General features: G+C 51.2%; 9 protein-coding genes across 9 annotated transcripts; 4 read left to right on the top strand and 5 right to left on the bottom strand.

The window, feature by feature from the left end:
• Positions 1-682: 682 nt before the first annotated feature.
• Positions 683-2,683, top strand: PV06_05308 (uncharacterized protein; the record flags this gene model as incomplete). The annotated part of the gene is made up of 1 exon (XM_016406298.1): positions 683-2,683. One exon carries the CDS (start codon positions 683-685, stop codon positions 2,681-2,683), a length of 2,001 nt encoding a protein of 666 aa, XP_016264504.1.
• A 22-nt stretch (positions 2,684-2,705) lies between these two features.
• On the bottom strand, positions 2,706-3,312 carry PV06_05307 (uncharacterized protein). The gene has a single exon (XM_016406297.1). The coding sequence runs from the start codon at positions 3,215-3,217 to the stop codon at positions 2,819-2,821; it is 399 nt and encodes a 132-aa protein (XP_016264503.1). The 5' UTR covers positions 3,218-3,312; the 3' UTR covers positions 2,706-2,818.
• Positions 3,313-5,761: 2,449 nt separating this feature from the next.
• On the top strand, positions 5,762-7,295 carry PV06_05306 (uncharacterized protein). Its single transcript, XM_016406296.1, has 2 exons — positions 5,762-5,992; positions 6,082-7,295. The coding sequence occupies exons 1-2, from the start codon at positions 5,929-5,931 to the stop codon at positions 7,164-7,166; spliced, it is 1,149 nt and encodes a 382-aa protein (XP_016264502.1). The 5' UTR covers positions 5,762-5,928; the 3' UTR covers positions 7,167-7,295.
• Positions 7,232-8,503, bottom strand: PV06_05305 (uncharacterized protein). The gene is made up of 2 exons (XM_016406295.1): positions 8,208-8,503; positions 7,232-8,118 (listed from the first exon to the last, which is right to left on the bottom strand). Exons 1-2 carry the CDS (start codon positions 8,391-8,393, stop codon positions 7,327-7,329), a joined length of 978 nt encoding a protein of 325 aa, XP_016264501.1. The 5' UTR covers positions 8,394-8,503; the 3' UTR covers positions 7,232-7,326.
• A 1,901-nt stretch (positions 8,504-10,404) lies between these two features.
• Positions 10,405-12,808, top strand: PV06_05304 (uncharacterized protein; the record flags this gene model as incomplete). Its single annotated transcript, XM_016406294.1, has 5 exons — positions 10,405-10,522; positions 10,577-11,594; positions 11,645-12,034; positions 12,102-12,331; positions 12,399-12,808. The coding sequence occupies 5 exons, from the start codon at positions 10,405-10,407 to the stop codon at positions 12,806-12,808; spliced, it is 2,166 nt and encodes a 721-aa protein (XP_016264500.1).
• Positions 12,809-12,907: 99 nt separating this feature from the next.
• PV06_05303 (uncharacterized protein) lies at positions 12,908-14,643 on the bottom strand (the record flags this gene model as incomplete). Its single annotated transcript, XM_016406293.1, has 4 exons — positions 12,908-12,957; positions 13,018-13,799; positions 13,871-14,051; positions 14,136-14,643. The coding sequence occupies 4 exons, from the start codon at positions 14,641-14,643 to the stop codon at positions 12,908-12,910; spliced, it is 1,521 nt and encodes a 506-aa protein (XP_016264499.1).
• Positions 14,644-15,802: 1,159 nt separating this feature from the next.
• Positions 15,803-16,996, bottom strand: PV06_05302 (uncharacterized protein; the record flags this gene model as incomplete). The annotated part of the gene is made up of 4 exons (XM_016406292.1): positions 15,803-16,104; positions 16,171-16,438; positions 16,500-16,889; positions 16,940-16,996. The coding sequence occupies 4 exons, from the start codon at positions 16,994-16,996 to the stop codon at positions 15,803-15,805; spliced, it is 1,017 nt and encodes a 338-aa protein (XP_016264498.1).
• Positions 16,997-17,505: 509 nt separating this feature from the next.
• On the top strand, positions 17,506-18,898 carry PV06_05301 (uncharacterized protein; the record flags this gene model as incomplete). Its single annotated transcript, XM_016406291.1, has 3 exons — positions 17,506-17,634; positions 17,703-18,641; positions 18,701-18,898. 3 exons carry the CDS (start codon positions 17,506-17,508, stop codon positions 18,896-18,898), a joined length of 1,266 nt encoding a protein of 421 aa, XP_016264497.1.
• A 5,466-nt stretch (positions 18,899-24,364) lies between these two features.
• On the bottom strand, positions 24,365-25,755 carry PV06_05300 (uncharacterized protein; the record flags this gene model as incomplete). Its single annotated transcript, XM_016406290.1, has 3 exons — positions 25,356-25,755; positions 25,171-25,302; positions 24,365-25,114 (listed from the first exon to the last, which is right to left on the bottom strand). Exons 1-3 carry the CDS (start codon positions 25,749-25,751, stop codon positions 24,365-24,367), a joined length of 1,278 nt encoding a protein of 425 aa, XP_016264496.1. The 5' UTR covers positions 25,752-25,755.
• Between the last annotated feature and the right edge of the window lie 2,107 nt (positions 25,756-27,862).

Below are 27,862 nucleotides of genomic sequence, written 5' to 3'. Positions count from 1 at the left end.
CATTTGGAGCGGGGATAGTCAAGCACAGGTCAAGAAGGTACCTCTGTGTCTCTGGGACAGGGTCGAAAAATCTTACCTATATATTGGCATTATCACAGCATCTATACGCCGGAGCTCTAGGTCTGAATGTCGGATGCTCAGGTAAGCAACACAGACTTCCTTAGCTCTTACCTTTATACAAAGGATAAAAAGCCGATTCCGAAAATCCATTTCTCCGCTCCGGCAATCGTCATTAACCTCCCTCTCGTCCTCCTCCACAGATTCCCATTATCAAGTCTACGAGATAGTATCTTGAGCCAGTCGCACCGAAAGATCGCAGCTTTGTTTTCAAGCACCAAAAAAGACCGCGTCTTCTGTAAGTGGCGGGATGGAAATCAATGCATCTTCTGCGACTGGAGCGCAGCTTGATCCGTCATCGGCAAATTCTAAGCCGCGGCCAGGCGCTCGCAAACGAGGACGGAATGCTTCTGCCTGCTCGCAGTGTCACACGAGAAAACAAAAGGTAAGGGAGATTGCAATGCATTTTCCATCTACCGAAAAGGCATCGAATGAGAATTCAGGGCCATATTCGGAGAGACCCAGTTCGCTTCTGAAGCCTAAATCTATTGGCCTCGATAGTTATATTGCCTATTCACGGGGCTGACTGAGTGAGACTTGATAGTGTAATGGCAACCTACCTTGCATGAATTGCATTCGACGAGGTGTTAGTTATCTCTGCTCTGGTCCTCCGCCTCCACAGCACCAGCCGGAGCCTAGATGCCGGGAAAAGCGACCTCGGGACCCAAAGCGCCGTGCGCCAGAACTCCGCTCACGGTCTCCGACTCCTGACGAAGTGGTGGAAGTGACTGGGAGCGGTGGACTGGCAACGACAAACACACGAGCCATGCCATCTCAGTCGCAGCAGCCGCGGATTGGGCAACTCTGGAGCTCCAGAGGCGCTCCGGCATTTTATGGTACTTCTTATTTTGGGCCTCAGGTGGCGGCCGTCATGATCGACTCTTCGGCTCCTGTCATTCCTGCAGGGACCGGATCGAGAAGAGCACTAGACGCACGACCGTTTCGTGACGAGTCTGGTCCATTCTCACAGATCTGGGACCTGTTGGGTCTCCTCCCGAGGCAGAAGACCACCGTGGACCACCTGGTGGATCGCTTTTTCAACGATGTGAACCAAGACATTGACGCCGTGCATCCGACGTCTTTCCGACAAAGCTACGTTCAGTTTTGGGAGCGCAAATCGGGCTTCGACGACGTTACGACGGTAGACTTGAGGTGGCTTGCACTTTTGTTTGTCATCCTTGCCATCGGCGCCTATCTAGACTGCCCTTTGGAAAGCACTCCGGACACGAAGCGTGACTATGAAGAAGCTTCCTTGAGGTTCTACTGGGCTTCGAGGAGGGCAATCGTGTTGGCTCCGTCGTTCTACGGCGAAAGTACGGACCTCGTTCGTGCCGGGGTTCTGATCACACGGTATCTGATCCAAACCCAGAGACTGGCTGAAAGCTGGTTAACGGTTGGGTTCGCCGCGAGAATCGGTATTGCACAGGGTCTTCACGTAGACGGAGATAAATGGGGACTGCCCAAAAGATCAACAGAGACGCGTCGACGGCTGTGGGGTCATCTGTACACGCTCGACCGGATGATTTCCCTCGCCCTAGGGAGGCCGTCGGTCATCTCGGATGCTCAGAGCATTCTGGAAGAGCCTCAGAATATCTTCGTGGACGACATGACCGATGACGAGGCACACTCAGCACAGCCTCAACCCCTTACCAACCCTACAATCAGTGCCATGGCGTCTTTCGAATATCGACTGGCCAAAGTCATCGGGCAGATCCAGGAAGCGTGTTTCCAGTTTCACGCGGCCTCTTATCGAGATGTATTGGCGCTTGATAAGAAACTCATGAGGTGGAAGGACACACTCCCTCACTACTTCGCGCTGGAGGACCCTGATCTGTCCCTCGACGAGACGCATGGCTACTTGAAATGGCAGCGATTGTATCTGCACACCAGCTTTCACTTCGCACGCATCACGTTGCATCGGCCATTCCTGCTCCGCTATTCCATGACCAATCGCTACGAATTCAGTAGACATGCTTGTCTTTCATCGGCACGAGCCGATCTAGGGACTCGGCTCAATAACCATACAACGGACGCCGCCAAGCGATACGCAACTAGCCTTGCTGCCCATCAACTCTTCAACAGCGCCATCATCCTGGGCATCATCGCCGTCCGGGAGGTCAAATCTCCGCAGACTCCTGGCGTGGTCGAAGATCTAGAGGCTTACTGTGAGATGCAGAGGTCGGAGATGTGGTTGAGCGAGTTTGGCCTGGCTGAAATCAAGGTGGTAGAAATGTGTATCGCCAAATTGAAGCAACAACTGCAGAATAGCGCCCAAAGGAACACCGGGACCCAGCGACAGACTCCAGAAGCATCACAGGTCCCCAACCTGGATGGCCCAAGCAATGTTGTGCCGGTTGATGTTGATCTGACCATGGCAACCGACCAGAATGCTGCTCTGATGAATGTCGGGCCGCTGGAGATGGTGTCACCGTCTACTTTGGACGCAGGGAAAACTCCTGTCTGGCAAGACCAACTCTTTCCAGGCACTTTCCCTGGACTCACGGATCTGCAGACGTGGCAAGAGGTTATTGATAATATCGATGTGGATTTTTGCTATGACGGGTAATGAATAATAACTTTTATTATGCCTTGAAGGTAAAAAACCCCACAACTTCACAGATAGATCTATTCTAAACCATTTATTTTCTGTATTACAAGTTCTGTCGCGGGAAAGGTAATGATATACTTGACCGATTCCCGGTCACTCTTTCGACATGTAGGAAGCCGGTACCAGCTTGACAAACTGTAGACAACCTTGAGAAGAAGCTTTGTAAGGGCCATGCTTCATACCGGGCAATCTGTACGCATACGCTCCCTGGGTCCAGCCCTGGCCCAGTGTGACGTCTTCGAGCCCTCCCTCAATGAAACATACTTCTTCGATGTACGTGTGCGTGATGATTTCGTCAGTGACCGATACCGCCCCTGGTTCGTACCACTGTAGGACGGACTTTTGGTCTGAGTTGCTCTCGCCGTTTAGGAGTAACTCCCAGATCTTGGGGCCTATCGAGTACCATTGACCCTCGCATGGTGGTGAAACGGGAGCTGCGCCGATAGCAGGATGGGTCGGTCGGGTGGTGAATTCTTTTTGGACGAGAGGCATGCTGGCGGGTTTGTGGTTTGTAGATGATCAGACGAGCAATATTGAATGAGCCACGCAAAAACTCAATGGACTGAAGACCAGCCTCTTGTTCATTGATAATCTACGTGGTGAGATGTTAAAACCAGGTCGCAAGCCTTGTGGGGAAGGTGAACTTCTTTCCACATCGGAGATCGGGAAATTCTGTGTTGCAACAATTCCCGATCGCTTATCAGGCTTTGGTGGCGACTGGAAGCTGTCATCAGATAGTTGACCCTCCGAGTATACGTCGTATGCTCACCTCACTCTTTCCCAGCCCCAAAGTCAATTTCTAGATCCAGTCCTAGATGATCGGTCAATTCATCATGCTAACTATCATCTTCTGAACCCCTTTTACCCGCTACAGTATATGAGTCCGCTTGTGATCATGATGGCGAGGCATCGTCCTCCTCAGCATTCGAATGAACCATGACCCATCCTACTAAGATCCAAATGGATTCGAAGATGGCAACTGAAAAAGACCTCGAAGCGACAATCAGCGCTGATCAGGCGGCCGTCTCTGACCCGAATGGACAACTCCATCGATCGCTCAAAGAACGCCATGTCCAGTTCATTGCGTTGGGAGGCACCATTGGCACTGGTCTCTTCTTGGGGATTGGGAGTGCTTTGGCCACATCTGGTCCGTTGTCGCTCTGGCTAGGTTACTGCTTTACCTCAGTGGCCATCTGGGCCATGGTGAGTGTTGACCACAGCTTGGCCCTACTGTTAATAACAATCCCGTGCTTCACAGATGCAATGCCTGGGGGAAATGGCTTCCTTGCTCCCTCTACCTGGTATGGTTGCCCAGCTGGGCGCTCGTTTCGTTGACCCTGCTTTCGGATTCGCCATTGGGTGGAATCAATGGTACAACTGTGCCATTGCCATCAGCGCCGAAACTTCTGCGGCCGTGGTACTTATACAATTCTGGACGGACATCAACGTGAGTGTGGCTTATAGCGCATTAACCTGCCCCCGGAGCGAACGTTGACTGACTGATTGACGCAACAGCCTGCTGCTTGGATCACCGTCATCCTAGTCGCGCTCGTCGTTCTCAATGTCATCACGGTTGGGGTGTATGGCGAGGCCGAGTTTCTCTTTGCCACGATCAAGATCCTCACCATTGTGGGCCTCTTGATCATGGCACTCTGCCTCGACTTGGGCGGCGGACCGTCTCACGACCGACTCGGCTTTCGATACTGGAAGCATCCCGGACCCATGAACGAGTACATCGCCAAGGGCTCGACCGGTCGCTTTCTCGGCCTCTTCAACACCCTGATCAACGCCGCCTTCGCGTTCGGTGGCGCTGAGCAGGTGGCCGTGGCCGCGGGCGAGACGAAAAACCCGACGCGCAACATCCCCAAAGCAATTCGTCGTGTCTTCTGGCGTCTTCTAATCTTTTACTGTATGGGATCGTTTGCGGTGGGAGTGCTCGTCCCCTCCGACAACCTTAACCTCCTCTACGGCACCGGCATTGCACAGTCTCCCTGGATCGTCGCCATTCGAAGCGCCGGCATTCCCGTCCTGCCGCACATCATCAATGCCGTGCTCGTTACGTCAGCCTCGTCGGCGGCAAACGCCGACCTGTACACTGGCTCTCGATATCTCTATGCACTGGCGGTCCAGGGTCAAGCACCCAGGATTTTCCTCAAGTGCACCAAGAGAGGTGTCCCCATTTACTGTTAGTATTTCCCTATATGGGAACCTAGAAAGCGAAACAATCACACTGACCACTGGAAACTGGGTAGGTGTGGGTGTCACTGCGTCGATTGGCCTTCTAACATACATGACGGTCTCGTCGGGCGGCGCCGACGTGTTCAAATGGTTCTCGAGCCTGGTGTCCATCGCATACTTACTCACATGGTTCTCCATCTGCTTGGCCTACACACGCTTCCGCCGGGCGCTCCTTTTGCACAACATCGACCGTGACACTCTCCCGTTCAAGTCACCATTCCAGCCCTACCTGGCTTGGGGAGGGGTGGTGTTTTTTGGTATGGTTCTAATCTTCAATGGCTTTGCCGTCTTTACTCGTGGCAACTGGGACACTCGTAACTTCATATCGGCTTATATTGGGCTTCCGTACGTCAAACTCCCATGTTTTAAGGGAAGTCAAGTACTAATCCTGTCAATTAGAATATTCACTACTTTCTATCTTGTCTGGAAGTTGGCGAAAAAGACACAAATCGTGCCCATCCAGGATATTGATCTCTGGACAGGACGCGTGGATGTGATTGAGCAGGATCCCACCGAGGAGAGAGGTATCCTTCAGAAGGTGGCTAGCAAGCTGTTTTAAGATCTATGATCTATTGCCAGACAATGCAGCGCGGTAAATCAGGTACCTGCTTAGAGGCGAGTACTCAGTAGTCATACCAGTTACTCGGACCCTGAGTTCAAAAACATTCGCTAGCCTCGTGAAATACTCCTCCGTACGAGAACCTGGTACGGTGGACAGCTAAAGCTGATCCCCGCATTTTTTCCATGGGCCGAATGAACCTCGGTCACTTTGGCTCATTCACCGAAACCGCGGCCAGTCAGTTTCTCCCGCGTATATCGACCTCCATACATAACACCAACAAAGTCATGTAGGAAGCTACCACGGGCTCTTGACGCCAACTGGTGTCTTTATCACATCCTCTCGTCTCCAGTCTAAAGACATCACAATATCGGACACGGGCTTGACCTCACTCAGCAAACAAGCCATGCCGTCTCAACAACACCCTCTCTCGGGGCTTCGTGTCCTAGAACTCGGCGGTCTAGCACCTGGTACGTTGGCATCCTCTGATGGATCTGATCCTCGATCTACAATACCACCACAAGGAATGAAATACTAACGCTCCTGATATTTCCATCAGGCCCCTTTTGCGGTTTGCTGCTCGCCGACTGGGGTGCGTCTGTCCTGCGCATCGACCGCCCCGGCCCACCGACCACCGACCTCCTCACTTCCCACAAGGCCTCGATCGCCCTCGACCTCAAGGACCCTTCGTCGCGCGCCGTCTTCCTCTCCCTCATCCCGACGACCGACGTCCTGATCGACCCTTTCCGGCCGGGAGTCCTCGAGAAACTCGGCCTCGACCCGAAGGGGGTCCTGCTCCGCGCGAACCCTCGTCTCATCGTTGTGCGCCTGACCGGGTTCCGCCGCGACGGCAAGTACTCGGCCATGGCGGGTCACGACATCAACTACATTGCCGCCTCGGGAATGCTGAGCATGTTGGGGGCCCGGGGCGCACCCCCTTCGCCCCCCGGCAACATCCTCGCGGATTTCGCGGGCGGCGGGCACGCGGCTTTCACGGGTGTCTTGCTCGCTTTGATCCACCGGTCCACAAGCGGACGTGGTCAAGTCGTCGAGGCCAACATGGTTGACGGCGTGAGCTACCTAGGCACATTCCCGAGGTTGTTGACAAAAGAAAGCATGTGGGGCGGTGAGCGTGGTACAAACACGCTCGACGGGGGAGCGCCGTACTACGGGTGCTACGAGTGCAAGGACGCAGGGAAATACATGTCTATCGGAGCGCTGGAACCACAATTCTACGATGAGCTGCTGAAGGGACTGGGGTTCTCTCACGACGAGGTCGTACCCGGAAAGGGACTCGACAGGACCGACAGTCGAGCGTGGCCATATATGCGTGAATTGTTCACCAGGCGGTTCAGGACAAAGACAAGACAAGAGTGGGAGGCCGTCTTTGACGGGACCGACGCCTGTGCGGTACCCGTGTTGGAGCACGCCGAGATGGAATCCGCAGGCTACGACCATAGACCGATTGTGGGCCTGACGGAGAGCCCCGGGAGAACACCCACGTCGCCTTGGAAGGGCAAGCCCTTGAAACCCGGCGAGGGTGGCGAGAGCGCGCTCGCAGAGTGGATGGGTTGGAAGAAGGGCAAGGATTATGATGTTAGTGCGAAGGGTGCTTTTGTCAAGAAGGAAAAGAGTAAGTTGTAGATAACTCTTCAGAACCTTATGTATGGGGTAACATACACAAGGGTGGTTGGAGTGTATATATGACCGGCGGATTGTCGAAACAAGATTATTATTACTTCTCTGGTGAAAGCAATGCAATGCAAATCGCTCGTCTTGTATATCCATGACTTCTATACGAAAATCACCAATATCCATTGACACCACCGAATCCCGCCGCCTCGTCCAACTCGTCGGCATTCAGAAGTCCAACGCCGGCCTCGATGAGGGTCGACCACACGGCGTTTCTCGTCTTGACTGGCCACGCGGGGGTATCCCAGTACCGACCCAGGATGCCCCTTTCGTTGGCGACGGCAAGGTGTTGACTGAGCGTGGCGATCTGGGTGTCGTTGAACGTGGTCCCGTTGATGGTGCCAAAGTACTTGCTGAACTGAGTGGAGGCGATGGGGCTCACTTCTCGCGTGATGTTTGACTGAGTGGTGCTTAGGAGGGCGAGGTTGGCGTCGAAAAAGTAATCTCGGTCGTCGACGCCCTGGACGAGATTTAGAGGTGTGTTTCCCGTGCCGATCACGGTCACGGGTCCCGGGGTGACGCCGGTGCCGTTGTAGGTCGTCAGGTACCCTGCATCACGCAACGGTTGGAGCTGTTTAATCACGACGGGCCACGTGCTGGGTCCGTCGGTCTTGAGGTCGACAAACAGGTACAAGGTCTGCCCCGAAGACGTGTCGAAGACTCCGTTCTTGGTCGGTTTGCTGACAAACTGTGTTGTTGGGTTCTCCCGACGCAGCGTGTCCAGGATGGGTTGGACGTACAGACTGTCAAACGTCCGGCTCGTCGTGAGTGCCGATTGCTCGTGGCCGACGTACAGAGTGTCGTTGTACAGCCACACGTCGGCCTCGGTCGAGATGCACCCTACTGACAGGGCCGTGTAGAATGGAACGTCCCGCCAGTAGTCGTTGTGCGAGTGGATTGGTTTCTGTGGTTGGCAATGCCATGGTCCCAGGTCAGACGACGCAAAGTGGGCGGGATTGCGAGACTTTGAAAAAATCATGGGGGTGTACTTACCGGAACAATCCCTCTCGTCAGGTCTGTCGGATATGTGTATGCATCACTGTTATGGGTATTGGAGAGGATGTTCTGGAGTGTAGTCGAGATGTCCAAGCCTTCCGCCGTGCCCGACGCGGGTACGGGAGCGGCGGATGTGCCCAGGGCGAGAGCTGTCGCAACAACGGCGACCAAGGACGAGACCATGATGTGTTCAAATCTCGAGCAAGCTTGGACCGGTGCTGGGAGATATGGTTGCTGAGAGAATCCGAGGATATTCAAGTACCTTTATGTGATACGGAGTACGACGTTCACACAATTGTTTACGACGTTGGTTTTTGCGGTGCTTGGGAAAAGGTGACAACGCGTGGCTTTTTAATTGGAGAAAAAAATCCCGGCCCGATCGTCGACATTTTGTCTCGGCTGATCATCGACTGGCATTACTTCATACAGTACATGACAGAATGTACGAAATGTTTCACCTCCCAATTATATTCAATCTCGACACACACGTGGTTTCTTGGGAATACAGATACCAGGGTATGGACCCAGTGTAGGTATGTTGGTCCTCATCAGGGTCTACAAAGTATCGACGTCAACGTATCCGATTCCCACGTTGACACTGGCCAAGATACACACTTGTATAGTCTTGTCTTGAGTAACCCCATCGACTGAAAGTATCAGTAGTAGACGGTCATCATAGACAAGGCGCCAGACCACCAAGGTGTTCCTTCCAAAGCACTTCTGATCTGATGAGGTAGTTCTGGGCTTCGATCTCACTTGTCGCGGATACATGGTCCACCTTGTTCGATGTACTGTGCGAGACTTGCAAAGAAGCTCGAGCTGTATTCACTATCAACAAAGTCCTTAATCTCCCACACCTGGTCCTGAGATTCCGTCATTTTCATCATGAGAGAGTACTCGTTTGCATAAGGACCCAGTACCGTGGAAGGGATATACTCTTTGGGTACAGTTTTTGGCCCGGGGAGCCAAAATGGCATCCATGTCCCACTTGTTGTACCCGTCGATGACTGCCAAAGCAGTTGTTAAGAGTTTAGAGTCGACCATGGCTTGAAATTGTGAATTAATATGTACTCTGTGGTACTCCGTACGGCCGTTGAGACATATCTTGGACGAGAATGTGCAAAGTTCCTCCGTTTATTTGACCGACGAGAGGATTGTTCCCCGCAAAGAATATTTGACCATTTTTTGCAACCGACATGCCTAGCTTCACATTCACAACTCAACGCCATATATCAAACACGACTCCTTGGCGACAATATCCATGTATTCACCAACGGAAAATGTTCACTTGATGGATTATGTAGTTCAAATTTCTGTCACCAATGGGCCTCCTTCATGGTCTAACCAGCAAAGGCATCTTCCTTTCCTGTTTTCCAACTGCGAGATCATGTTTGAAAGCGCTATGCACATTGTATAGTGGTGATCTTTGCAATATTGGAGACAGAGGGAGAGAGTTTGCTTGAGCAGGTAGAGACCAGGTTCGAGTCCCATTCGGTTGCAGCTTTAAAAATCAGGTTTCCTGGTTTTCTATTCTCATAACCCCCTCAAAAAGGGGTTATGGGATGAGTTTTTGTTCGCCAAGAGCAATACCAGTCAACTCACTCATTCAATTGTATGCACTGAGAGTGTAAAACAAGTAGAAGTCGCAATTGGCGAAGGCTAGGTATTCAGCTGGGTCAGCCTCGGCTTCAGCTTCACCTTACTTCCCCTTGGAGGTGTTGGGGGCAGCCCGCCAGAGCACAGAATGTCGAATCAGTTGTGCGCAGCTAGTCTACCAATACCTATATCGAGAGCTGTGTGCTGTACGGAATACACATATAAGAGCAGTAGCTTTGGCTCCGGGTTGATAGACCTCGTTGGCCCTTGCGGTTGTCATATATTTGAGGTCGTTCGTATATCTATTGGATGCTATTAGCCAAGGAGTGCAATCCTTTTGGCTACCCAGTCTCAGGAATGGACTCCGGTGGCGAGGACTACAGTAGTCGAGGTTGCTGTGAGACTCCACGGCACGGTGAAGCTCCAATCTTAGTCATCATGACAAGCACCGACTTTCTCTTGTCGTACTCGTATTCGTACTCGTACATTCATTGCCATTACTACGGTACAATGCGGGGTTGTAGCAACGACGAATGTCTACAGACAACTTCTTCTTCTTTAGAATTCATGGGGCAAGCATATAAATTTCATGCCTACTATGGCTCCTGCTATGCCATTTCAAGCGGATGGTAGCCGCCCCACAAAGCGTCAGAAGACTGCTCTCGCCTGTAGCAATTGTCGAGCACGCAAAGTACGCTGTGGCGGAGAGCACCCTTGTATGGTTTGCCACAGCATGCTGCCAGAGAACTGCTAACACCATTTCTTCCTAGTTTGTGTAACATGCGTTTCAAGGAAAGAAACCAGCACTTGTGAATACATCGCGACGACAGTTGTTCGAGTCCAGGAGGCCCGAGAGACAACAACGGGCCGTCTGGACCGTGGACAGTCTAATGATGGACCTCACTATTCGCAGAATCAAAATCAGACCTCACCAACGCCTCTGGCTACCCGTCAGTCGTTTGATTGGAATGGAAATACCATAGTTTGTGACAATACGTCCTCAACGGCACTACTTCCGAACCATGCTACCTCATCAACCCGTTACAGCCCATCTCCACGTAGCATTCATTCCATATCAAACTCGCCCAATGTGGGCCGCCTTCAACAAGGAGAACTTGGACTCTCGAGCTCTGGAGGTTTCTTACAGACACTCTTACCTGGCGCCGATACGACTCTACGCCAACAAGGGTCCAATAGCAGGCCACCTAGTAAGCAGCAAAATGCAGCTACGCTGGCAACCCTTGGAATGCCAAATTCATCGGCTTCTTACAAAGCCTCCGGGGAAGACTTCCTGCTGCCCTCTAGGAAAGAACTGCACAGACTATTAGACATCTATCGGAAATACCACTATCCGATGTATCCACTCCTCGATTTGCCCAGGTTCATGTCTGATGTGGAAACGATCTACCTCGGGACGGATAGCACGACAGATCAGCGTACTCTCCATTGCCTATTGAACTTCATGTTTGCCCTTGCAACGCAGAGTCATCAACCACCTGATTCCTCAGACGATGATCCAGCCGCTCCTTACTTTACCAGAGCACGAAATCTTCTTTCGATCAACATTCTCGACGGATGGTCTTTTGCTCAACTCCAGACAACACTCATATGTGCCCAGTTCCTTTTGAGTACCGATCGCCCTCAGCAGTGCTGGCTCATGGTCAGTCTGAGTGCTCGCATTGCGGAGTGCCTCGGACTGAACCGTGTTTCGATCTTGGACGGACTTCAAGATGACTTGGAACGTTCACTGTCGAAACGTGTGTGGCATTGTTGTGTATTGATAGATAGGTAAGCCTCCAAGACATGATTTTTAGGGTCGGATGCTGACGGTCTTCGAGAGCGGTCGCAATGTGCCTTGGTCAGGCGCCGATCGTGAGTCTCAACGCAACCTCATATATCAAATTGGACGACGATGTGGACTCGGGAAGTGGTTCTCGAGTCACTGATGGCATTCGTGCCGATCGATACACAGCACATACGTTTTTCAAGGCTTCAAGCGAACTGTTTGATGTTCTCCACGAGATACTATTGAAAGTATACGTACCAGAGGCCAAGCCCCAAATGAGGACCATCGCTCCGGATTCATTCGTATCTACGGTGACTTCGATGGAAGAGAAACTTGCACGGTGGGAGGACAACCTACCTCGCCATCTGAAAATCTCCAATACATCACCAACAACACAGGGAGGTCCATATTTCTTGTGTCAAGCTCAAACTCTGAGACAACGGTAATGTTGACATCATTGAAGCCGGCAATTGTAGGATTTCGAACCGGGACTGATCCTCTGTCTACAGATATCTACAAGTATGCATCATGCTCTACCGTCCTGGTCTCGCCGAGCTCATTTTGGCGGATCATGATTCTTCTCGGACAACAACTTCACTGGGCCTCAAACAGTCGACCCTTTTGTACATTACTTCGTCGTGTCTCAAAAATGCTCAAGAAATGGTGGGACTATGCAAAGCGCAAATCAATGGTCACGCCGAAAGTACCATGCTTACTCCGTGGTGGATGAACATATTGTGTACGTGGGGATCTTGAAAGTCTGACTTTTGTCTCATCATGTCCTAACCAAATATCCTCTTCTTCAGATATTTATACTGCCGCGACGACAATTGCCGTAGCGATGCACAAGCAAGATGTGGTCGCTACACTCGAGCCGCTGGCTCTGAATCATAGCATGGAAGACGCACTTGGCTTGCTAACTCAATACAGCGTATGCCGTCCATCGGCAAGACGCTGTCTATCAACCCTGACATCTATTGCGCCATTCAAGCATCCTGTCTCTTCTGAATACATGGGTGCGGCCGATACGGAACAACTCATTTCAGATCTGCGCCAACAGGGCACTCGAGAGTCTAGGTCTAATACTCACAACAACCCTGTCTACGACATGACGTTCCCACCACCACCTGATTCTCAAAACTCAATCCTCGACTTCCTTTCCGAAGGATGGCTGAGTCAACCTCAACTAGACAGCTTTGATTTCCTGGGCATCTAAACCCACCATGCCCTGAATCCTCTGAGTTTCTTGTGTCCCCAGTTCCCAACGTACACCGTTTATCCTACACTCGACACGACTGCTCAACTGGATACAAGTTCAGAGTGACGGTACAAGCTGTTTCTCAGCAACACAGGACCTCAATAAAGCTTTGGAAGTGTTAGTGCAAAATTATCCTCGCTTGTAGTCACGACAACAATTTTACTCACCTTCGCCAATGGCCCGAATATCTGCCTTTCTCAACTTTCCGTTTGTCGTCTTGGGCCACTCCGTCGGTATTCCTAGTCCTTTGTCGCCCAGCCACCAAATGTGCACCGGTACCTTGTATCGTGACAGAGACTCCCTGACCCAAGACTTTATTTCCTTGTCCGATGGTCGCTCGACGCACTTGTCCTCCAGCTCCAACATGGCCGCCACCTCCTCGCCGTATCTACCACTGGGCACCCCAAAAACCACGGCTTGCTTGACCAAAGGGTGCTCGTAAAGCCTCGCCTCGATCTCCATTGGCGAGATGTTCTCACCACCCCTGATGATGAGGTCCTTGATGCGACCCGTGATGACAAAGTAGCCGTCGTCATCGAGATAACCTTCGTCCCCAGTGTGCATCCACCTTCTCGGGCAACCGTTGTCGTCGAGTCCCAACTGGCCAGGGAGAAGATCCTCAGGGTGTGTGCGGATTGTGTTGCGGGTTTGAATCTCGTTGCCATAGTAAGAGTGCATGACTCCAAAGCCACTGACCACGATTTCACCGCGTTGGCCCCAAGGGAGCGTCCGGCCGGTATTGGGTTCGACAATCTTGGCCTCGAAATGGGGCAATAGCTTCCCAGCAGTCTTGAGCATTTTCTCCATGGAGTCATCGGTCACCGTCATCGTGGCGATGGACGATAGCTCGGTCATTCCCCAGTTTGTGTATAGCTCCGGGATGGGGAAGGACGTCATGACCCGGTTCAGCAATTCTTCATGCATCGCAGAGCCTGCCATTATGCCAAATCTTTCTTGTGTTAGTTTTTCTTCGTTGAGGGACTGAATCACCATGTGCATGGGTTGGGGGGAAATTTTTACCGGAGAGAAGTGCGCTTGGTGGATGTAAAGAGTGGATGTGACATTTCATCGACAAACATGGTGGTAACACCGTATAGACCGGTACATTGGAATCTATCAACGGCCGACAGTGTAGCGCCTGCATCGAAATACTCCGACGGTAATACAGCGCTTGCTCCATGGACGAAGGCGGTACAGACACCTAGATGGTCAGCAGAAGTTTCTCGAGTTGTTCAAGATCAAATTCGATATGACAAAAAAAAGGAGTATAGGCAGCTGTACTAACCTATAATCAACCCAAAAGCGTGAAACAACGGGACAGGGATGACGATCCTGTCCGTAGGTTTGAGATTCATCTGTATGCCGATGAATCTCGCGCTGTTGACCATGCCGTGGTGGGTGAGAGCTGCAGCTTTTGGCGATCCTGTGCTTCCAGACGTGAACTGTAAGTTCAGAATGCTTGCGCACTTGACATTCCTTTCAATCTTGTCCATGTCTGTTGCAGTGCTAGTGCTGGAATGGAAAAGTTCTTGATAACTTAAGAATCCTCTTTCAGAAGTGTGGTACGGAGTCCCCGATATATCTTCCAGGATGATGATGTGTTCCAAACTCGAAAACCTGTCCGTTAAGCCATTCAACATGGAGATATAGTCATATCGTGACGTGGTCAAGGTTGTGAATAACATCTTAGGACTTGTTGATAACAGCGCCGCGTTTAACTCGGATGCAGAAGCTGCATAATTGATCAAGGTCGCATAGGCACCGAGTTTGGCGCAGGCGAAAAAGATCTCCATGGGGGACAGTCAGTTTTACCGCGGCAACGTGTATGGGAGAGACCAAGAAATTACCTCGATATACTCTGAACGGTTTCCAAGAAAGACTGCGACCCGGTCTCCCTGAACGACCCCATTTGCGAGCATCACCGCAGCCAGCGTCCTCGAACGTTGTTGGAGCTCATGGTAAGTGACCCTGCGGTTTTGGTGCGGACACAAAATGGCGGTGTCTCGTGGCCGACGCTTCGATTGTTCTCTGAGCACATCATTGAAGGTCCAGTCCAACAAGCCAGGCGTACGAGGACCTCTGATGATGGACGCCCGTCGAGGGGACTCTTTCTGCTGTAACATTATCCTTTTCTTTTGGATGTTGTAGATGGGCGCGCGCAGTTGATGCTGTACCGGACCCGGTCTTTCAAGTTGTCGCTCTGCAGCACTGTCTTTGTTTGTTATTGCATCGTACCAATGCCTCCTGCTGATCTGGTGAATAATACGAGAAGTTGATACACTCCAAATTCCTTCGAAACAGTCTTCACCAATCTAGCTCTGTGCTCCCGAGCTACTCCCACTTGAGAAGGCCAAGGTTTGATTCGGTCCAGAAACTTTAGTCTCGAGAATCCCGAACAAGTGATAGACGTTCGGGAGACAAGGCATGAACAGGCAGTCTCTGGTAGTGTTCATCTCACGGTGGTTGTTACTGACCTCGCAGTGGTAATGCCTCGTCGGGTATCGGCTTCCGAATATGGCAGGTGGGTCTGCGGGTAAAGTGGATACAAAAACCTCCGCACACCAAGCATTCGTTCATTGCGGAGTGCAGATAGTTTCCGTGTCGCTGCAGTACAGTAAATCGTACAGTACGGGAATAAGTAGTCCTCGGTCCACTTCCGAACAGCCTCCTGATGCACTACTACTCCTCGCCCGAAATCTCCACAACGAATGGGATTCCTGAAAGTCTTACACTCCAGTCCTCCGCGTGGAGCTTTGGTCACATTACCCCGGGTAGTACTTCTATGTCTTGATGATCGTAATCTCTGTTCTGCGGAGAATTGATTCGAGAATGCCGCTCGACTATTTCAATTTCTTATTTTCCACTTGGCATATGAAAGGGAATAGTGTCAGGACCGAGGTCTCGGCAGCTCTCATGCCAGACCCTGGACTGCCCTGAGATAGGTGACAGATATCATTTTGATTGACTGTCGGCGATGAGGAGCCACTTCAAACCTGCCATAGAATCCTGAGCCTGTTTCTTGCTGAATCCTGCAGTTGGCCACCATGACCAGAACCCATGTGGTAAGCCCGGGTACAGATCGAGACGGGTGGGAACGTTGCATTCTTCCCTCAAGACTCGCTCGTAGATCAGTGCCTCATCTCTCAAAGGATCCATCCCCGCAACCTGGAAGTACGTCGGGGGAAGCCCGGCGTGTCCGGTCTCAAACACAAAGGGAGACATCAATGGAGACCGAGGGTCATCCTGATAACAATCTAAGACACGGAAGAAAATCAGTCATGGTATATACATTGTGACCTGGAAGATGTCATGGCACTTACCCCTAAACCACTTGATTGCGGCTGAGTTCAGAACTGGCGCGTCTTTGTTTTCTTGGCGACTCAAATACTCGCCTTTGTATTCAGGTGGCACAGCTTCAGGTGCCAGGAGGGAAGGGATAGAGAGATAGAGTCCTGTTAGTCGTGGCAGGAAACCTTCGTCTCGATAGAGATGGGATAGAGTCGCAGCCATATTTGCACCTGCTGAAACACCTGCAATGACGAATCCTTTCGCGAGATCACCACCGTAATTGTGGACATGTTTGGCGGTCTATTATTGTCCTTCAGTTTCGGTGTGGTTCAGAGGAGAAGAGGAGAAGAAAGACACGTACCCATAGAACGGCATCGTAACAGTCGAAAACAGCAGTGGGGAATTTATACTCTGGAGCAAGCCTGTACTCGACATTGATGCTCAATCCTCCACACTCCTCGCACCATCTTCTGCACAGTAGGGCCTCGTTGTCAAGATCTCCAAGGATCCATCCTCCACCGTGCAGCATGACCATGACTGGGCCTTGGTCACCTTGTGCTCGCTGATATATTCGAATGAGGATCTCGCTCCCATCTCGAGTCTTGATCCTCATGTCGTTTTCAGTGATGTTCGTAGTCCCCTTCTTGTGAGCGCTGGTCAAGGCTAGTTTCCTTTCTCGTAGTTGTTTTCGAAGGCCTACGATATCTGTGGTGGCGTCTAAACCACGTACGGGCCCGCTGGATTTCAGTATCTATAGTTGATTAGATTCCATATTTGGTGAACTTGTGTGGGTCTAGTCACCTCTGCAAGCTCTGGATTCACGTAGCCTGGCTGCCTTGCGATTTTCGTTCGTTCCATATTGACCTCTCTGCCATTTCGTTGCGTAGGAAGTCTCAGGATTCCAATGTACGTAGGAAGTTATCTCGACCTATGTATCGGGTACAAATGCTTATGTAAGAAAGGATACCGATGGTAGTAGTTTGTAGGACATGCCCACCCTGCCGTAGTGACTCAGGTAGTCCTACACAAAACTTTTTGAGTCGACTAGTCCTAGCCGTTCAGGTAGAGTAAGTTCAGCTTCTTTGGCGAGACTCAAGTGGCTATTGAAGGCTCGTCGCGTATCGGCAAATTTTGATCACGATGGAACAAGTTGTAGACATAGTGAAGTGGAGTAATCTTCGCCAATTCAGTCAGTCAGCAATAGAGCATGCCAAGAACTTTCAATCACTGCAGTCGATTTCGCGATGAAGATTGATATTGTGGCCCAAACATGTAAGTTGATATCTAATACCATCTAGACTGCTTGGTCTGCTAGCTAGGCGTCTATACTTTCTGTGCACGCTGTTCAATAAGTAACATCGCGCAAGATGGTTGCCTCAACCCCGTCCACAAGGCTTACACAAGTCCAAGATTTTCTGAAACCCAAAGAAAGTCTCGGTGAATCAGGGGCGCGAAATGTTTATATTATCAGTGCCGCGAGAACGCCTACAGGGAAGGTCAGTGAGACTTCCCCTTTCCCTCCCATGGGGATACAGCCTGTGGCAGTGATACTTACAGAGGGCAGTTCAATGGAGGCCTGAAGACACTCACAGGACCACAGCTAGGTGCCGTGGCGATCAAAGCTGCTGTCCACAAAGCGAATATCCCAGTGGAGAAGATTACCGACGTATACATGGGGAACGTCCTTCAAGCAAACGAAGGGCAGTCGCCCGCTCGACAAGCCATGACCTACGCAGACCTTCCTTCATCGGTAGAGGCCGTGACAGTCAACAAGGTATGCGCATCCGGTCTCAAGGCGGTGATGTTGGCTGCACAGAACATCCAGCTCGGCTTGGCAGATGCTCAGGTCGCAGGCGGCTTCGAGTCCATGTCGAATGTGCCATACTACTCCCCACGGGCGAGTCAGAGCAAAGCTTTCGGACATATGTCCCTCGAAGACGGCCTGATCAAAGACGGCCTCTGGGATCCCTATAATCAGATTCACATGGGTACATGTGCTGAGCATTCGGCCAAACAATTTCAAATTCCCCGTCAGGAGCAAGACAAATATGCCATTAGGTCTTATAAAAGAGCACAACAGTCCTGGTCTGAGGGCAGATTCAATCATGAAATCGCCCCGGTGACGGTTAAAGATCCAAAGGGAGAGACTGTTGTCGAAGAAGATGAAGGATGGAAAGAACTAGTTGAGGCGAAGGTCCCTGTGTTGAAACCGGTCTTTATGAAGGACGGCACAATTACTGCAGCCAATTCGTCCACCATGAATGATGGTGCCAGCGCTGTGGTACTGGTTTCCTCGGACCTAGTCGCCCAGTACGGCGCAAACAGTCGGGCCTTGTGCAGAATAGTGTCTTACGCTGACGCAGCTGTGGATCCCATTGATTTCTCCTGTGCTCCTGCAAAGGCTCTCGCCAAGGCGCTGCAGAGGGGAGGTCTACGAAAACAAGATATCACTCTTTGGGAGGTCAACGAGGCATTTGCCGCGGTCATTGGTGTTACGGAGCGTGTAAGTGGTCATAGTTTCCCTGCTGTGAAAATCTTACAAGCTGACGAGAGTACCAATAGATCTTGGGTTTGGAAAACGCAAAGGTGAACATCTTCGGCGGAGCAATTGCTTTAGGGCATGCCTTGGGCAGCTCAGGGTGTCGTATCCTAACCACTCTCATACACCAGCTGGAGGTTGGGCAGTATGGAGCAGTTGGTATCTGTAACGGTGGGGGAGGTTCGAGCGCTATGATTGTCCAGCGGGTGAACAGCGTGTGAAACAGTGGTAACAGTGGCGCTTGAGCACGTGTGGGCCCTTCTATGATATAACCCAGCCAAGTAGAAGAATAAAATCGTAATAAAATACAATCTTACCAAACTAGAATATTTGCCTGACTGTAGTGACTATTATTCGAGCTCGGGTAAGGAATAGCGGGATAACATCACACACGGTTGGTCATTGTCAGGTTGCTGGCCATAATCACAAAAATCCACCAAGATACCGAGTACCCAGGCATTCTCGTGGGGCCGGGTGTCGCTAATGGTCGGGTATTTCGCATACTTAATTTAGGAAAGTCGAAACTCTACAGCCGATTTCCCTTTGCATTGGTATTGTTTGCTTACCTCACTACAGGGTCTTTGGGACTCCGCATAACCCCATGCTTAGAAAGTACCCATGCAAGCTCGGGTATGGACTTTGCGGGATGAGATGGGGACGCTATGACCTTTGGTCGGGTTTGCGGGATCACACGAAGCCATCACCACTTCTCACTCATGTGTAAAGAAGCTTCTTAATACTAAATAGAACCGCTCACCCGGCCATGTGCTTCTTTTCGAGTCGTAACACTTCTTTATCATCACATTTGGTACAACACCATCGACCATCAATCATGGAACCAGTCGTAACGGAGCACGTCGCTAGCCGGCAGTTTCAGTTCTATAATGTCGCTGTCATCTTGTTCATGGGATGTGCTTCGGTTGCTATGGGTTATAGTGCCAGCATCATCGGAACCACGCTTGGTAGGTGTTTACCTTACAGTACAGTTTCAGAGATAATACCGGTTCGACTGACACATATGGATAGCTCAACCGACTTTTATCGAATACTTTGAACTCGCCACCAGATCGGATGCCACGTCTCTCATCTCGACCATGAATGGTCTCTTCCAGGCTGGTGCCTTTGTCGGGGCATTGTTGATCAATCCTGTGGGCGATCATTGGGGCAGAAAATGGGCCATCGCCTTCCCGGCAATCCTCGTCCTTATCTCAGGCGCCTTACTTGCCGGGTCTGTCAATATCGCCATGTTCCTCGTGTTTCGCTTTGTGGCTGGTGTTGGCTCGTGGATGTTGTTGGGCAGTATTCCCATGTGGATGACTGAAGTTGCTCCACCCAAAAACCGTGGAGCTCTTGTGAATATTCACGGTGCGAGCTTGCTCTTTGGCTACACATTTGCTTGCTGGGTTGGATATGGCTTCTATTTCGTGGACCATGTAAGACTTTCCTACCCTTCCCATGTGCATGCCCATGAATACATATTGACCAACCGACAGCCCGCTGCCTGGCGCGCTACATTTGCCTTCCAATGCCTTCCTTGTGTCATCGTCCTAATTGGTATGCCTTGGCTCCCTGAGTCTCCGCGATACCTCGTGCAGTCAGGAAAGCACGATGAAGCTCGGAGGGTCCTCGCAAGACTTCACGCGCCAGAAGAAGCAAGATTCGAATTCGCTCAAATTGAAGCTCAATTACAAGTCGATGCTTCACTACCAAGCAGTTGGAAGTCGATGCTGGCCAAAAAGTCATATCGAAAGAGGACACTATTTGCGATAGGTTTGGCCTGTGGCATCCAGTTTACCGGCGTACTTGTGATTAACAGTGAGTAAATATGTTGACTCTTTGAGATGATATTGGACACTACTGATCCAAGGCGATTCTGGCTAGACTACTCATCAATCATCTATAAGGGGTTGGGAATCACTGGTTCGACCGTGTTGTTGTACACTTCAGGCTTCAATACTCTTGGTTTCGGGTGCGGCATCATCGGTATCTTCTTGATCGAGTTGCTACCCCGGAACAAAATTGTCGCTCTCGGGACGACTTTGGTCACGACATGCCTCGTTGTAGAGGCTGCGCTGGTAGCCAATTACCCTGTTATGCCTGGACAAAATCAAGCCGCCCTCCGGGCTGCCGTAGCAATGACATTTTGCTATATGGTCAGTCTATCTTTACAAACCCAAAGGACCACGGGCTAAGACTTCCTAGGCGTTCTCCCAATTGTGCTTGGATGAAGTGCAATGGGTTTGGTATCCGGAGATGTTTCCAACTCATCTTCGTAGCAAGGGAGTAACTATCGGTCTTGCGGCTGTCGCCTTGATGAACATTATGTGGCTCCAGGCAGCGCCGACTGCATTTGAGTAAGTCAACGTCCATTAATCGAAGCAAGAATCAAGCTGACCCTGCATGTTAGGAATATCGGCTGGAAGTTCTATCTGTGTTTCATCATCCCTGCTTACCTGTTCGCCATTGCCTGTTTCCTTTTCTTTCCAGACACGCGAGGATTGGCTCTGGAAGAGATTGGAGCATTATTTGGTGACGAAGAACACGAGGTCTACCACGGCCCGATTGAGGATGTGCATATACCATCCTCTGAACCGAAGGGCGAACACACTCGGGTGGAAGCTGTGTGAAATTTGTTGCAAAGTATAGCTCGCCAGTTTAGCGGAAGGGAGGGTCAAGTCTATGCATAGTGTCTGTCTAACTGCGATTGATCGAGCTGATCATCCGGAATGGATCCAGTTTCGCAATTTATTTTAAGCACAGTTTCTTCCAAAGTACATTCGACACCGCGTTCACCGAGGGCACGCGTTGGAATTGTGAATATTGACTCGAGTCCCGTCACCACACAGGGTTTTGACCCAGACTCGGTCGCAATAAGAGATGGGATTCTCGATACCGAGTCATATAGAAACCCTAAGTACAGAGATCAGCACTTCCCACGTTTTTTGAAAAAGGTTCATCACACGCCTCTGAGCACGATACTGACATCACCATAAAGCCTTCTCATCCACTCTAAACCGCGTTCGTGACCAACGCTGTCCAAGGCTCTGACATGAGATGAACAGCAAGCCGAGGCCAATCCGGAGCGAGTTAGAGGGAAGATACAATCCACCCGAGCCCGAACAAAGCTTCCGAAAGGCACTACCAGAGCCCGGCGAGCCCGGCAACGGTGAGTCTGCCAAGGGCAGCAAGTGGAATCGCCACCTCTTGTGGAAGAAGACATGATTCGGACCATTACCCCGCCTTACCAATTTGGCACGGCATTTCTCTGGTCACGCTTCCCCGGGTTTCCGAGTCTCTCTCACTCCCCTTCCGTACGGGTACGCGATTCTCACGTTCGGGCATCGACTGTATTGCTCGTATAGTCACAATCTATGCTGGACACCCTTCTCATCCAATGATGCAACCTCGAGGAACAAAAGGCCTCATCTTCATGCAGGACTCTTACCCTCCGGGAGGGTCTCGTCGGAAGAAACTAGGCCGTTCGGGTCCTCGTTCGAGAACCGGCTGTGCCAACTGCAAGCAACGCAGGGTTCGGTGTGATGAGGTACACCCTGTCTGCGGTCACTGCACTCGATTGCAGCTCGACTGTTATTATCTGCCACAGGCCCAGCGGCTGCAGCAGCAAGAACGAGCGGCGAGGAACCACTACGCTGGCTCTCGAGTTACAGGGGAATCTGGGTTATTGAGACAAGCGCCTTCTGCATCGCACCATGTCCACACCGCAACAACTGTGATGCCACCTACTCAGGGAGTCTCGGCACTACTTTCTTACCTTCCAGAAGATACCAACATGAGCTCTTCGGTTCAGGCCAAAAACTTTTTCCTGAACGACCTTGTCGACGATCAATTCACTTCATGGGCTGGTGAATGGCCATGCATCTTCCCGGACGACTCAAATCCGCCCAACGTTGGTATTCACAGCAGCGGTCATGACAGTGGAGATCAGGACCTGCTGTTTAATTCCCCGGGGGCTAACAACGCGAATCCCTCTACACGAGAAGGCCCAGCACCTGACCGGGAGGGACGAAGCCATGGAATGGTAGGCGCATGGGGTGATATTCCTTTGAGCTTTCCATCATTGGCAGAATCTTCTTTGGGGAGTGAGAAGAGACGAGAACCCCTTCAACAGCCTCAAAATCACTCTAGTATTCCAAGAAGCAGACACGTTGATGACGACGAAATCCTCTCATCAGAAAGCCAACGCGCACAGCTCAAGCAACTATTCCAAAAGATTGCACAGCCTCCAGCGGCTGTTTTGATTGGCGGATTCAAGCGGTGGCGACGCTTACAGCGCTACTTTCACAAGATGAGTGAGCAGAGTCGAGCGGTCAATAGTGCACTCCTCTGTGTTGCTGAGCTTCTATCCATGAATGAGACCTGCGGTCAAGGCGCACATGAGCGGAATGAATGTATGAAACGCATTCTGGGTCATCATCGGGCCGCTTGTAGCGAGATCCGTATGAAACTCTCCAAGAACAACTCTGGAATGAAGACCAGGACGCGTGAGTACATGTTGGCGGCCGTTTTCTTACTCGCATGGTTTGAAGTGATTCACGACCAGGATGCCAATCGTGGCCTGTTCCCGGGTGATTTGGCCGACGCTGTCATCGCAACGGAAACGACCTGGAGCCGGGACTCCCAAGAGTTGCTGTCATGGCTGAACACGCTGGACAGTAAAGCGACCCATCTCGGCGGGGACGCATTGCTCTCGCAAAAGGCGCTCCGGATCGTTAGTCGCTACCCGACGCGGATCACGTCCGCTACCACATTGGAGGTCGAAGACGAAGCAAGAAACGTCATGGCAGACGAGTCTGACACCGAGTCTTCCGAGTCGCCTGCTCTCAGTGCACTATCCACCGAACAGTCGCAGTTCCAGTTCGAGAATAATGGCAGCAGGTTGTCTCTCAGCATGGGCCAGGTAAAACAGGCCATGTTGAACTCGCTTCTTCAACCGGCACTAGAGTGGTACCTGTCGTCACAGTCGTACTGTAGACGGATCAGTTCCCACAACAAGCACCACTGCAGCCGTTCGACGACCGAGGACGAGTACCAGGTAATTTTGGCGTGCAAACAAATCGAGACCGAGTTGTTTGAGCTTTGGCATTCTCGGCCCACGGTGATTTCGGTCAAGGCCGAGCAACTGATGCAGGTGGTTTCGAGTGACGTCGCCACCAGGCTCGAAGAGATCTTCAACGTGTACCTTGCGAGTTTCTGGATCTTGTTCGTGTATCTCCATCGCGTGAGCTGGTGGAATTTCCCACTGTCCTCTACGGCTAGTCGTGCACTGGGGGAAACTTGGAACAGCATGCAGCGCGCGTACGGAGAAATCAGTGAGCAGACCCAGCAAAAGGTCGTGCATCCAGCCCTCCTGTGGCCTCTATTCATGTTTGGGTGCGAGTGCAAGGACGAAACACAACGCACCTGGGCCATAGAGCAGCTAGAGGCGCTAAGTGAAGCGAAGCCAGTACTGGAGGATGAAGAGTCCGACTCACAATCACTGCCGCCTTTCAAGCTCAGCTCTGGTGCTACGAGGAATGCGAAACGAGCGGCCATTTTACTCAGAGAACTTATCAAGCAGCAGGACGAGCTGAAAGTCCGAGTGGACGATCGAGACCTTTCGATGAAGATGTTTAATTGTTATTTCTCAATAGTGTAGCGGAAACTTTGCTATGTATATTTATATACATCTATTTCACTTCCATCAGAATCTCAGTAACTTGTTCCGGTTTGAGAAGTGGAATAGGGTTAGTGGGAGCCCAAAAGTCTTCGAGAGCCCTCGTCGACAAACCGCTGATCTCTTTGTCAGTAACTCCTACCTCACTTAGTGTCCTCGGCAATCCTAGGGCTCGAATGATGGCGTCCAACAGGTCTCCAAGGTCCGAGTTGGAATCCAAAGACGCATTTCTCAAGGTGTGGGCCACCTCTGGCTCCGACCACAGAAGTTTTCTCACTTTCTCCTGCCTCTTGAAGATTTCGGGGTCCTTGCCGTGCTTGATGTTGTATTTCATAACTGCCGGACACATTATGCAGCTGGTAATGCCGTGAGGAACTCCTAAAGGACCGAGTTGGTGTCCAATCGCATGGCTACCGCCCATGGGGATTCCGGCACGGATGTTGTCCATAGCGTTCACAACCGCAAGCTGGCATTGTCGACGAGCCTCGACGTCGTTGGGATCCCGTTTGCATTTCAACAGATTGGGAACTAGCTGTCGAAGTCCTGCCTCAGCCTTTTTGTCTGATTTTTCGGTCGCGGTCAGGCAACAAAGGGCTTCCACGCAGTGGTCCACGCTACGAATCCCCGTGCTTAGCCAGTGATACGGAGGGGTGGTCACACAAAGCTCGGGGTCAAGGATGATCAGCTTGGACCCCATTCCAGAATGTAGGAAGCCTTGCTTATGATGCGTGCTGTCATCGGTTCCTCCACCAAGACTGAAATACTGTATACGAAATCAGTTGCTGGCACTTGTAAAGTATAGCTGTATTGAGGTCTTACCTCGCCACCTGATAGACTTGTGGGGATCGTGATCAGAGGAACAGTGGGCTGTGCGATATTGTCGGGAACGTCCTGGCTTTCTACCGAATATCTAGCCAGTTGTTGGGGGGTTTGAATGTCGTTGGCCAACGCCTGACAAGACTCGTCAACATATCACCGCATACTACATGGAAGGGAGATGTTACCAGTACGACGATTTTGGCGCCATCTGTGGTACTTCCGGCTCCCAACGTCACCACACAGTCCACATCCAGCTTTCTGCACTCCCCAGTGATGGAAAGTATCTCTGACCACGGAGTATGGGGAGTCATTCCCTTTCTCACTCCCACGACGTTATCTTTACCGATAGCTGTGATCAACCTCTCAACCTTATCTGACGTTCGCGCTAGGGTACCAGAGGCGATTATATAAACTCGTTTGGCATGAAAGGTTTCAGAGACGTGCTTTGCGCAAGCGACATCGTACGGCAAGCCGTGGGAAACGTATGGCGAGAACAACTTTAGATTGGTGGTAGGTATGCCTGCCAGGTTGGTTCCTGGAGGGTCTGCAAAGGCCACTTCGTAGGTTTCGCTGGAAACCATCTTCTCCGACTCGGGAGATGTTGATGTCGAATGGTGTCGTGAGTAGCGTATTGTATTTTTCGTCAAGTCTGGAGGCAAAGGCGATTGGCAACTAATTTCCAAAGAAAAAGCCCCGACTAACACCTAGAGTCTGGGTGTAAACATGAACCTCAGCAGAGGCTGTTCTGATCATTTCAATGACCATGTGATTGGAAGTCCTTTGTTGGAGCTTACCACGTAAAAGTGCTCCGCAAATTTACTGTTCGGCAAAGGTCAGTCCCCGCTTCTCCTTTTCGGACGATGACCCGAATGCTGCGTTGTAGTCTTCATGTCGTCTATCGCCTTCGGCTATCGGGTGATGTCCATGGACCTGTCGAGAACCGAGGATCTGGGGTCGACTCCAATCTTTGTATGCAGCGTCTTGGAACCGCCCGAGCAACGATCAGGTGAGTTCGGGACAATCATTGGAGAGGCCTTCCTTATAATGATTCATTGCAAATTCGGGAACCCAAACACAAGCCCATATCTTTTGCTGTGTTAGATGTCAAAACAAATCAAGCAAACAATCTCAAAGACGTCCACGGATTTTCAGAGCCAGCCATGATCAACAAACCGGTGATGCTGATTTCGGCGCAGCCGGACCTCGACGCCGTGCCGCCTTCAGACGCCATCCACGAGAATGAATGGTACAACCAAGATTTTGATGGCTATCGAGTCACTGAGCAGCTTTTGTACGCCAAGCGCCCGCTGAGAATCATCTGTGTCGGAGCTGGCGCCGCAGGATTACAAATCGCCTACAAAGCCGAGAGAGCCCTCGAGAACATCGACCTACAAATCTATGAGAAGAACAACGACGTCGGAGGGACGTGGTTGGAAAATCGCTATCCCGGCTGTACCTGTGATATTCCTTCTCATTCTTACCAGTTCACTTGGGCTCGAAACCCCAACTGGTCACATTTCTACTCGGCATCCGAGGAAATCTGGCAGTACTTCAAAGACATCGCCGTCAAGTACAATCTTGAAAAGTATGTCCAGTTCAAGACGACGGTCGAAGAAGCAGTTTGGGACGAGGAACTCGGCAAGTACCACGTCAAGATTCTGAACCCAGCCGGAGAACGAATAACAGACTCGTGTGACATTCTCATCAGCGGTTCTGGAGTGCTCAACTCCTGGAAATATCCCGACATCCCAGGCCTTGATCTGTTCAAGGGCAAATTGATGCACAGCGCCAAGTGGGACGCGGACTACGATCTCACCGACAAGACGGTCGCGGTGATCGGAGGAGGGTCTTCGGCCGTCCAGATAGTCCCCAATATTCAACCAAAGGTGAAAAAGCTCACGGCATTCCTGCGGTCTCCCGTGTGGATCACCACTGGATTCGGAGCCAGATACGCCGGACCCGGTGGCACCAATTTCGAATACTCCGAGGAGCAACTCAAGGAATTCCGAGAGAACCCTGAGGCTCACGTCAAGTACTGCCGGGATATCGAAGGCGAGCTCAACAAACGCTTCACCCTCATGCACTCCAAGGGCAAAGACCAGAAAAACTCACGCGACCTCATCGCCAGTATCATGAAGGACCAACTCGGAGGTGACCCGGCTCTGACGGCGAGGATGACACCAAATTTCGCTTTGGGATGTCGCCGAATGACGCCTGGAAGTGGATATCTACAGTCCCTGACCAAGGAGAATGTTCAGCCGGTGCACAGGTCGGTGGTGAGACTGACGGAAACTGGCGTCGTCGACGAAGACGGCACGGAACATGAAGTCGACGTCGTCATCTGCGCCACAGGTTTCGACACATCCTTTACACCACACTTCAAGCTGATCGGTCGCAACGGTGCCGACATCAAAGAGCAATTTGGAGATTTCCCAATTGGATATTTGGGAGTCACCGTGAGGAATTTTCCCAACTTTTTCTGTGAGTTCGAACATGATGAGAGGATGTGCTTGACGTAAGGTATTGACTATTAAAGTGTTGATTGGCCCCAACGGTCCGGCTAGCCACAGCTCCATCTTACCCATCCTCGAATGGTATACACGGTATGCATTCCAGATGATTGAAAAGTTCCAGAGAGAGAACATCAAGTCGTTTGAGCCAAAAGAAAAAGCAATCAAGGACCTATACAACC

This window comes from Exophiala oligosperma (genome assembly GCF_000835515.1).
Source record: "Exophiala oligosperma strain CBS 72588 unplaced genomic scaffold supercont1.4, whole genome shotgun sequence".
Taxonomy (NCBI): Eukaryota; Fungi; Ascomycota; class Eurotiomycetes; order Chaetothyriales; family Herpotrichiellaceae; genus Exophiala; species Exophiala oligosperma.
The sequence above is the reverse complement of the archived record's forward strand: the minus strand, read 5'-3'. Positions and strand labels throughout refer to the sequence as shown.